Source organism: Typha angustifolia, chromosome 9 (assembly GCF_048772165.1).
Source record: "Typha angustifolia cultivar Huaian chromosome 9, ASM4877216v1, whole genome shotgun sequence".
Lineage (NCBI taxonomy): Eukaryota > Viridiplantae > Streptophyta > Magnoliopsida > Poales > Typhaceae > Typha > Typha angustifolia.
In genome coordinates, this window is record NC_133247.1 from 7,324,776 (window position 1) to 7,336,577 (window position 11,802).

At 41.2% G+C, this 11,802-nt stretch overlaps 1 protein-coding gene across 1 annotated transcript; it reads left to right on the plus strand.

Moving 5' to 3' along the window:
• Positions 1–1,736: 1,736 nt before the first annotated feature.
• Positions 1,737–3,335, plus strand: LOC140766874 (uncharacterized). Its single transcript, XM_073106540.1, has 2 exons — positions 1,737–2,336; positions 2,844–3,335. The coding sequence occupies exons 1-2, from the start codon at positions 1,737–1,739 to the stop codon at positions 3,333–3,335; spliced, it is 1,092 nt and encodes a 363-aa protein (XP_072962641.1).
• The last annotated feature ends 8,467 nt before the right edge of the window (positions 3,336–11,802 follow it).

Here is an 11,802-nt window from a genome sequence, read left to right on the forward strand (position 1 = left end):
ACTTATATACGCAATGGAACGTACTATGACTTTATTTGCACACACCGCTAGGATTTTATTTCTACATCCTTCCTAGAAAATGCGGATGTGGCGCTGGGACCTCTTGTGGAGCCCTCAGTCATAGCTACCCCACTTGGTGACTTTCTGGAAGTCCGCTATATTTATCGTTCTTGCACCTTGACTTTTGGCGAGTGGGACTTTAAGGCAGACCTCCGACCCCTCGAGATGCAGGACTTTGACCTAATCTTGGAGATGGATTGGTTAGCCGCCTACCATGCCAGTATTAACTGCTACAGCAAGGAGGTCATCTTGCAGCTTAATGATGGCATTGAGTGTCGATTGTGTAAGGATCGACAGGTGGACCGTTCATAGTTGGTGGCGATCATGTCTATCGACTCAACTGGGACCCAAACCGTGACTGACTTACTAGTGGTGTAGGAGTTCCCAGATGTTTTTCTTGAGGACATTCTGGGGCTTCCCCCAGACAGGGGAGTTGAGGTCATCATTGACCTGATTTCGGGGGCGGGACTAGTCTCCAAGGCACCTTATTGTATGGCTCCGAACGAGATGGAAGAACTGAGAGAGCAGATTGATGACCTACTAAGTAGGGGACTCATCCGGCCTAGCTCATCCCCTTGGGGCGCTCCAGTCCTGTTTGTGAAGAGGAAGGATGGCATCCTCTGTCTTTGCATTGATTATCGGCAACTGAACCAGCTGACTGTGAAGAACAAGTACCCCTTGCCTCGCATTGAGCACCTGTTTGATCAACTGCGTGGAGCGCGCGTCTTCTTAAAGATTGATATGAGATCTGGGTATCATCAATTGAGGATTAGGAAAGCGGATGTCCCAAAAACCACTTTTCGTACCCAGTACGGGTTTTATGAGTTCCTAGTTATGCCTTTCGGCTTGACCAATGCACCAGCTATCTTCATGGACTTGATGAATCGAGTCTTCCGCCCTTTCTTGGATCAGTTCGTGGTAGTCTTCAATGATGATATCTTGATTTACTCTGCCTCAGAACAGGAGCATGAAGAGCATCTTCGGTTGGTACTGTAGGTGCTAAGGAGCGAAACGTTATTTGCAAAGTTCTCCAAGTGTGAATTTTGGCTGGAGGAAGTGGTGTTCTTTGGGCATGTGGTCTCCGGAGAGGGCATCCGGGTTGATCAATCCAAGATCACCGCTGTTCTCAATTGGAGGCAACTAAGTACCGTCTCGGAGGTCCGTAGTTTCTTAGGTTTGGTCGGGTATTACCGGCGTTTTGTGGGAGGATTTTCAAAAATTGCTAGTCCCCTCACTAAGCTAACTCGGAAAGATCAGTGTTTTGAATGGACAGCTGATTGTGAGGAGAGCTTCCAAGAGCTAAAGAGGAGACTTACATCTGCACATGTCCTTATAGTTTCTCGCAGTGGAATGGGCTACCAGGTCTACTGTGATGCTTCATACTCAGGCTTGGGCTGTGTCCTCATGAAGGAGGGTGGAGTTGTCGCTTATGCATCAAGGCAGCTCAAGAACCATGAGCGAAACTACCCTACCCACGACTTGGAGCTAGCACAGTAGTGTTCTCTTTGAAGATTTGGAGACATTATCTCTACGGAGAGAAATGCGAGATCTTCACTGACTACAAGAGTTTGAAGTACCTATTCATCAAGAGAGAGTTGAACATGAGATAGTGCAAGTGGCTTGAGTTAGTGAATGATTATGACTGCATTATTAACTACCACACTGGGAAGGCAAATATGGTGGCTGATGCCTTGAGCAGGAAGTCGATAGGGAATTTGGCTAGTTTGATTACTCAGCAGCAAGACATCTTGCGAGATCTGCAGAAGATAGACATGCACATCATAGCTAAGGATGTGGGTACTGGACTGCTGGCCCAGTTAACTGTGAGGCCGACTCTAACGGAGAGGATCAGAGTTGCACAGGCAGAAGACCCACATTTACTACAAGTCCTCCAGCAAGTTCGTGACTCAGGTAAAAAGGGTTTTTGCCTTGATAGAGTGGGAACCCTAAAGTTTGGAGATATATTCTGTGTACTTGACATGGGCAGATTCCGTCGGGAGATTTTGGAGGAAGCTCACCAGACATCTTACAGTGTGCACCCTGGGGAGACGAAGATGTACCATGATGTTCGTAGATACTTCTGGTGGTCGGGATTGAAGAAGAGAATTGCAGAATTTGTAGCTCGATGCTTGATTTATCTGCATATCAAAATTGAACATCAGAGGTCGGCCGGGACACTCAGGCCCTTACCCATTCCTGAGTGGAAGTGGGAGCATATCACTGTGGACTTTGTGGTGGGTCTGCCGAAGACCTTGAAGAAAAAGGACTCTATATGGGTGCTTGTGGATTGATTGACCAAGTCAGCTCACTTCCTCCCAGTCAGTATTACTGATTGTATAAATCATCAAGCCACTTTATTCCGGGATGAGATCTTTGCTCGCCCTGGGGCACCAGTTTCTATAACTTCTGACCGTGACCCCAGGTTCACCTCTAGGCTGTGGCATCATTTTGCTACGTCACTAGGTACCAAATTGCAATTCAGCACTACCTATCATCCTCAGACTGACGGTTAGTCAGAGCGAATGATCCAGACCTTAGAGGACGTGCTACGTGCCTTAGTTGCAGACTTCAGACTTAGTTGGGACCGACACGTTTCCCTAATTGAGTTCACCTATAATAATAGTCATCACTCTAGCATTGGGATGCCCTTGTATGAAGCTTTATATGGACGAAAATGTTGGATACCTGTCAGTTGGGATGAAATGGGGGAACGAAAGATAGAGAGCTCAGAGTTAATCCAGGAGACCATGGACAAGGTATGAAAGGTACGGGAACACTTGTAGGTTGCCCAAAGTCAAGAGAAGAGCTATGTTGACCGTCAACGTCGAGATCTAGAGTTTCTGGTCGGGGACAAGGTCTTTCTCAAGGTCTCGCCGTGGAAGTGGGTATTTCGATTTGGGAAGAAGGGCAAGCTGAGCCCTCGATATATAGGCCCTTATGAGATCTTGGCACGAATAGGACCGGTTGCATACCAGGTGGAATTGCCATCAGAGCTATCTCAGATTCATAATATGTTCCATGTCTCGGTGTTGAGAAAATACCTGTATGGCCCGTCACATGTTTTAAGGGAAAAACCTATCCAGCTGAGGAATGACTTGTCCTATGAGGAGCAACCGGTACAGATCATTGACAGATGTGTGAAGACGCTACGAAGAAGAGTCGTACCTTTGGTCAAGGTCCTTTGGCGGCACCATGGAGTAGAGGAAGCTACATGGGAGCTCGAGGAGGAGATGCAGTCTACTTACCCTCATTTATTTATCGACTCAGGTGCGTAATTTCGAGGGCAAATTTTCTCCTCCACCTCACTACCTCACTACCTCTCTCGTGGGTTGCCAACGTCGGAGCCGACGAAGCCAAGCGCGCGGATTATGGATTGACACCGCGAGAGTGGGATTTTGGGATTCCGGAGGAGCCGGCTAGCTGACGAGATTTAGCATACTATGGAGACCCTCCCAAGCGAGTAAAGTTATACAAATCTAGAATAATATAGTTACAGTCATTATACATGTCATGACACTGTAGGAAGTGTCAGTATTAATACATGCATTTAGAATACTATGTTATGTCTTCACATATGCAGTTATTGATAATTTGCTCATCATGATATTATAAGAATGTTAATGTAGCATAAATATTAGTGTAATGATGCTCTATATGTATATATGTTGTGAATACAGAATGTAACGATCATGATGACTATGACATGCTTTATACACTCATAGACACTGCATCACTTCTATCTATCATTAATAGTTAAATTCTGACTAGGCAGTAGTACCCTTACTCACTTAGCCTAGGGTTAACGGTAGAGTGTATTTTATGACTATACTATTAGCGGTCTACAGCTGAGGTCGGGTGCCTATGTGGCATTCAGGTAGTTATACTACATAGTCAGGACTAGATTATGATGATAGAAGAACATGATTGTGAGGCGGGGATATAACTCTAGCGGTACCTGACGACGCAGGGTTAGGGCGTCTGTTGATGAGCCGAGGGCTCTCGATTCTCCCGCTGAGGGCAGTGATGATTTAGAGAGAGTAAGATATGGACTTACGATCGGGGTTCTTAGTTTGATGGCCACAGACAACCGGTCACTTATAGTGTCGCCATACGGATGTAGGTGGCATTACCGCTAGGTGTGTATATATCCTCCCTCGATGTATGAGATGATTGTTTCTTGAGAGTATTTACCCTGCGTGGTGAATAGCTCGGTGAGCGATGATAAGTATGATTAATGCTTTGATAGGCATGCGATGACTAAATTGCTCTTTTATTGTTATACATAACATGTAAACACTATGATTGAGATGTGTACGAATAAGAGATTGTATCAAGCTTTATATCTGTGTAGATTTATCTTGATACGTTAGGAACTAGCATGTTCCAGGATAGTGACTGATAATCTTTATCGATTGCATTGATTTAGTAACTCATGTTAAGCCATCTCAACAAGCATATTGTTATTTCTAGCAATATAAGCATACAATGTATATACAAATACGATTTCATTATTTTAGATGGTATGGATCCTACTCGCTGGGCTGTAAGCTCACCACCTCCTGGTGGCATTATTTCAGAGCTAGGGGACGTAGGTGTGAGTAGCGAGGAGTAGCTGCCTTTCTTTTTCAGTATGTCTATTAGTTGTATTAAGCCCCTACGAGGGCGTTATTATTGATGATGTATTTTGGACTTTAGCATTGTATTTTGGATGTATATTTGGAAGGCTTGTTGTGGCCTATGAAACTTGTATCCGGACTCTTATGGTTGAGTATTTACCCTGTGTGGTGAATTTGTGATGTTGTATGCCTTGTGAAATCCTTGTACTAACAGGTCATGTGATGCACTGTGTGGGAGGATTTACCCACGTGGTTTATACGTGTATTTGGAGGTTTGGGTATTTCAATGAAACTAGATGGGTTTGTTCTATAGCCTCCCAAATTCAATTTTTATATTCATGACCTTCCTTAGATTCAAAATATATTAGGGGCTTCGTTGGTGGTGTTGATGGACGGTGAAAATGATTTCAGGTTAGAGGGTTAGAGGTGGACTTGTAAGTCTATAATGGAAGTTGGATGTGGGAAGGATGGTTAGGGTTGATCTGAAATGAAGGAGGAAGGTTTAGGATGATGGTAGTGGCTGGGTTGGGTGGAAGAGAGGTCAGGGATGTGGTCTCTAATGGTAGCGAGGAGGATTTCGGGATTAATTGTGGTGAGTAGTCTCTAATGGTGTCCATGACGTGGTAAAGGTTTGGTTGATGGTTTAGAGGGTAGAGATGATGGTCTAGAGTGAGAGAAATAGAGGTAGTGAAAGAGTGAGGAAAGGCTAGAGGAGACGATGGTGGCAGTAATGGAGGTGTGTGGCCAATTGGTGGCAATTTCTAGTGCGGACCTTTCGATGGTGATTTGCGAATATCTACCTGTTGTAATCTCGTGAATGTGAGGTAGGGCCTATCCAAGTAGAGGTGCTCATGGACTAGGTTAGACCTAGCTCGGACAAAATAAAATTGGGCTTGGGCTTGAACAAGGATTTGCCCCATTCTATTCCTAAACTAGTATTGGACTGGGTTCAAGGTTTTTGACCCGATCAAGTCCATGCCCATGTTATTAGGCCAATTATGAGCGGACGGGCAAACCTTGTCTAAATGAACCGAAAAATTTAGAAAGAATATTTTTATTTGGTAAAAAATTTTCTAAATGACTCGAAAGAATGTTGTTTTTATATGATTCAAAATATTCTAAATGTTCTAACTTTCATAATTATTTCCAATCTTGACCAAGTTAGTCATAATCAAATTTTGTGACTATTGCTAATGCTCTCTAATGAGTATAGTAATAGAAATATATATTTAAAATATAAGCAATTAGATAGACTTTAAGGAATTTAAATTTAAATCTAATAAACATTGGTCAAACTAATTGTGGGGGAACAAACTTAAGCTAAAAAGATGGGCCATTGTTTACGGGCCTTAGTGGATGGGCTGGGTGTTACAGGCTCGGGCCAAGTCAAGCTTGGACATGGCTTGACCCCAAGCCAATCCAATAGACTTTTGGGTTGGGTCAAGTCGGGTCCAAAGCAAGCTTGGGACGATCTATAGCTTGATTTTATTAGGTTGGACATAGATAGGCTTCGGGCCCACAGGCTTTTTGAGCATCCATATATCTAAGTGATAGCTGGACATGGTAGGAACATATGGAAGAAGGGGGGAGGTGGTCGGGGCCTAAAAGGGAGGGGAGGTCTGATGGATGAGGAGGGAGGAGGCTAGCAACCCTTACTGGCTTACTCGGCTAGGGTTGAAGGAAGGTGAGGGAGGAAGCTAGGTTGAAGAGAGAAGGAAGACTAGGTAGGATAATTCTAATTTTCTCAAATCATGACTAAACCTCATAGCACTCCACAATATATATTATTGGTTAATCGGTTAACCTAAACCACTTAGCACTTGTTCACTTCAAAAATAACAAAAATCTTAATTCAAGAATACAACCTCTTATTCCCCATATTTCAAAATATAAACACTATTTATCAAAATTACATCTTATACCACATACTAACCCAATTACCAATTTATCATTGAATTGACTACAACTTCTCTTAAATATCTTATTATAATTTATCACTTATCTCTTATATCTTTCAACCATCTTATTATAATTCATTACTTCCCTCTCATCTCTCAAATATCTTATCATAATTTAACACTTCTCTCTACTCTCTCTCCTCTCTTTTCATACATTTTTTTTTAGTTTACACTAAATATTTAAATTTCAACTTAAACAACATAAATGTCAATAATTTAATTTTTTATAAAAATAAGGAGTAAAAACTATTATTATTACTATTATTAAATATTATTTTAATTGTATATACTTAAATATAGATATAAATATTATAATTTGTTTAATAATATAGTATTTAATTGATATAAATTTTTTTAATAAATTATCTTGTTATTAAAATAAGTTTTAGATGTACGAATAACATCAAAAGTATAATATTGATAAACTAATATTATATCGAATTAAATATTTGCTCATAGAAAATAATAACATATTTACTATTTAAACTATGAGGTGTATTAGATTGGCTTGGTTAGTACGAGTTACAACACCAAATCATCCTAACTTGTCCATTGGGTCCCAAGACTCATCAAAATTAATTTTAACACAACTAGCATTCGGGGTAATCCATCTACTCGATTGTGGTTTGCTTTTGGAGGGCTTGACCACCACCACTCCTATAATAGTTTTCGGTTGCCATTTGCAGGGCTCTCCAAACTGTATGATCAATTTGATCACTTAAAACCACTACATATTCTTGGCCTTTTAAACCATCCAAATAGTGGTTGCCATACTAGCAAGAAATCTAAAGATACTATTAGTCATAGGAAATCCAATTGCAGTCGAAGGAGATGCTCATGTTTTGAGCAATGACATCTCAGACCTAAAGCGCAAATCTATAACCAAAAAAGAGATGGTCCAATGTCTCCTCCTAAGGCCACACATTGGACATGATTTAGCTGGTCCAATGTGTAGGCTATGGATGAGAACTCAGGTGGGGAGGCAATCCCAAAACACCTTTCAAAGAAAACTTTTAGCTCTCGGGTTAACGATGAGCCTCCATATTTTTTTCCTACGCAGGGCCTTCAGGATCAATTCAAGGCCTAGTGAAGGAGTAAGTGGTCTAGCTGAGGCTTGTCCTTTTAGATCAAGCCACCATACCCACTTATCCTCGCCCAGTCCTTAAGGCTAGAATAGAATTACAAAAGGTCGACCCAAAAGCTTCCCTAGCTCAGTTCTCATCCCAGCATCTATAAGTCATAAGACCTAGACTAGCATATCATTATTAGTATCAATGATATTCACAAAAGATGGTATGTAGGCAAGAGGGGTAAGAGTAACCCAAGGGTCCTCCAGAACCTTAACCTTAAGCTCATGCTTGACCACATGCTTCATGCCATCTCTTATGTTTCTAGTTGTAACCATAAGGCTTACCAAGCCCGCAAAGCAATTTTCTTAGGCTTGGTAGCCTAGTTATCAAGAGTACCATATTTATATTTCATAAATGGAGACCCAAAATGCATGATTATCATTTAAAAATTTAATAATTTTTTTTTCAAAATTCGAGGCAAGCAGATCATTTATCATAAAGAGCATTTTTGGCCAAACATAAAGTATGTTATAGCAAGGCCAACCTCAGGTAGTCTAAAACCTAGGTAGAAGCCAGCCAATAGTTACAAACGAATGTGAGGGTAGAGTTAATTAAGATCTGCTTACTCACAAAGGATAAGATATCCCTTTACCAGCAATCCAGTTTGCTGGCAACCCAATTAACTAATTCTTTCTAGTTAGCAATAGAAATGCAATTAGAAGAGATTTTAGCTCCCAAATAAATGAAAAACAATTGACTGAGACTAATGTTGAAAATGGATAGCACCAAGTCCTTGATGCCCAAAGAGACATCTTGTCTAAAATAAATACTAGACTTATATTGATCAACCCATTGGTTGGTAAGGGCACAATACCTATCAAGAGCAGTCTTGACCGCATTAGGCGAGGCTTGGGTTGCCTCTACCACAATTAGGATATCATCAGCAAAGAAGAGATGGGTCAAATCCGAGTGACCATCCCTAAGAGGGAAGCCCTTCAAGTTCATTGAGGAGAGAAGTTACGATTGGGAACACATGATAGACTAATAAGGGGATTGGGGGTCCTCTTGTGAATGCCATACTATGGAAAGATCCACCCAATGGGTGTACCATTAAAAAGTAAGGAGAATTTAGGGGACTCAATACAAGCATTAATCTACTCACACCACTTACTAAAGAATCCCATGATAGCAAAGGCAAAGAGAATTGCCTTCCAATTAAGCCTATCATAGGCCTTTTCTGTATCAATTTTAATCAGTGCCACAAGGTGGTTTTTCCTTCCTTAGACATAGAATGAGTTAACTCTTGAGCGACAAAAATATTATCAATACTAGCCACAAAAGCAGGTTGTTCTTTGCTTATAAGGTTTGGAAGAAGGGGACGCAGCCTATTGGCCAAGATTTTTGCAATAATTTTAGAAGAAACATTACACAAAGCAATAGGTTGAAAATCTTTTAACATACATATGATATACTTTTTTTAGGATAAGAGTAATATAGGTAAGACCCTATTGCATAGGAATGCTAAAAAAATATGAAATTGTATCAAAAATATTTGGACCAATAATATCCCAATAGGTACGATAAACCTCAGCTTGAAAACTATTAGGCCTAGGGGCCTTATTGGCAACCATAGCCTAGAGGGCTCCATTGATCTCATCACTAGTTATTGGTTGTTCAATAAATGTGTTCTGATCAATCCGAGGAAGAGAAGGCCAATTCGAAGGAGACCCAAGCTCACCTAACTCAGGAGCCCACACTAAGATCCTTATCATCAACCCAAACCTTATTAGCATCAAATATTCCACTGATGAAATTCTTTTTACATCTAATGGTGGTAGAGGTATGAAAGAACTTAATGTTAAGATCCCCATCATTCTCCTACCAAACCCTAGACAGTTGGCACCATAAGGTATTGGTCTATCAATTTAGGGCAATCTAAAGGTTTTACAAACTTCTAATCAACCTCCAATCATCCCAACTAGCATTATCAAAAGCATCAAGGTTTTCAAGGTCATTAATCTAGCTCTTAACCCTAGCCAAATGATTACCAAGGTTACCAATACAAGTTTTATTCCACTTACCTAAGGCTCTCCGAGATTTCAATAAAGAATGGTCGAATCGGTGAAAATGAAGACTACCATTCCAGCTAATGGCTTTGTAGTTATTAAATTCCAACCAAAAGGACTCAAATTTGAAGGGCTTTTTAACTATATTGAATAATCGGTCCAAGATAATCAAGAGAGGAGCATGATTAGAGGTTGTTCATTCAAGGTGGGTGATCTTAGTGTTAGGGAACTCTAAGAGACAAGTCGGATTTGATAAGGCTCTATCAAGCCTCACCCAAATTTGATCCGACTCCTTCTAACTATTACACCAGGTAAAAGGAGTTCCAACAAACCCTAGATCACACACCCCCACATCATTAAAAAAATTTAAGAAGGCACTAACAATATTACTAGAGCATTTCTTATTATTAATAGATAAATAAATATTGAAGTCACCCGATAAAAGCGAAGGGAGACAAGTTAACGAGCTTACATAGCTCAACCCACAAGTCCCAATGTTCATCGGTATAGTTGCTCCATACACTTTTGACCACAACCAAGGCCTACTCGAGGGGTGACAATGATGTGGGCTGCAAGACATAATTTGAAAAGCATAGTGACTTCCTTGACGAGGTCCCTCCAAGCAATGATGATACCACCTAAGGCCCCAATAATTGAGATACAATGGTTTTCAATGTCATCCTAGCCTACAAACATAGTGATGTGCCTAACGACGGACTCATGAGTTTCAAACAAAACTAAGAAATTAGGGCTATAACATTTGATCAAGTTCATGCACCTTTCATAGGCTTCTCTTCTACCACAACCTCGACAATTACGAATGATTGTATTAATCATAAAAAAAACTATTAAGAGATAGAAGACATAGGACTTAGCTATGCTCTTCTTCCCCGCTTAACCGTAAAGGCATGCTCCTTCTCCATCGCATCCACCGATTTGGTGGTGTTGATCTCCATGAGGGCTTTCCCTTTGTCTTTCAAGTCATACAAGACCAAGGACGAGCTAGCATCAATCACCCCTTCCATCGGGTCACCAACATCATTCCTCTCTAACGCCTTCTTGCACTTGTCAACTGTCTCAGAGTGGTTAGCAGACTGGCTAGGATTAGCCGAGGGCCTTCCTAGGGAGGGTTGCCTATGAGGGGCCATAGGGATGGAGGCGAGCTTGCTACCTCCCCTTCTTGCCCCCAATCGTATGCACCATAAGAGACTGTCTGGCTTTACTAGCCACGAAACTCATCTCAACTACTTCAACTCTAACCTGATCAGACACGCCACCTTATTAGTGCCTTTAGCCATCACAACACCATTCGAAGCAGCACAAGAGGATGCCCACTATCAATAGGTCCTATCAAGGGAATCACAAATCATGAGAGATCCACATCAGGACAACATGTGGCCTGATTAACTTGTTTTGCACTGCTCAAGGCCATACCTCCCTTCCTAAGGTTGGGAATAGTCACCTTACTCAAATGACTCTTTAGGGCTCGAGATAGATGGAATGACTCTTTTGATAAGAGCCATTCGTCCTCCCTTTCCACGTCCCGAGGTAGAGAAGCCTCTGGCCGAATTCGATCTAACAAGGTTATTGCGCATCTGATTTGGGTTAGCCATCTGATGACTTTTGATTTCACTAAGACTAGCCCCAATCTGAGACCAATTAGTAGGCTCAGTTTTGTCATGATTGTTGACCTGGTTACGCCTAGCTCAATTAGAGGTGATCATCAGGCGGGCTAGGGTGGGCCGAGTTTCGGGCTGGGCTTTTCAAGCCAACCAAGCTTAAATATTTATTCACGGCCCGACCCACTAATCACTTGGGCAGGGCTAGGTTCGGGCCCTACTCATTAGGTATTGGGCTTGGGTTTGAGTATAATAGTTCTAACATAATGAGTTAAATAGAAAAAATATTATATATTATTGTACCAAGTTTAATGGGCTCATATGAAGATATTTTAGTTATCTTTCATGGAAACATACTTATATATTGATATATAGTTGACTAAATATTCAATATGGGACTAAAAAATTATAGG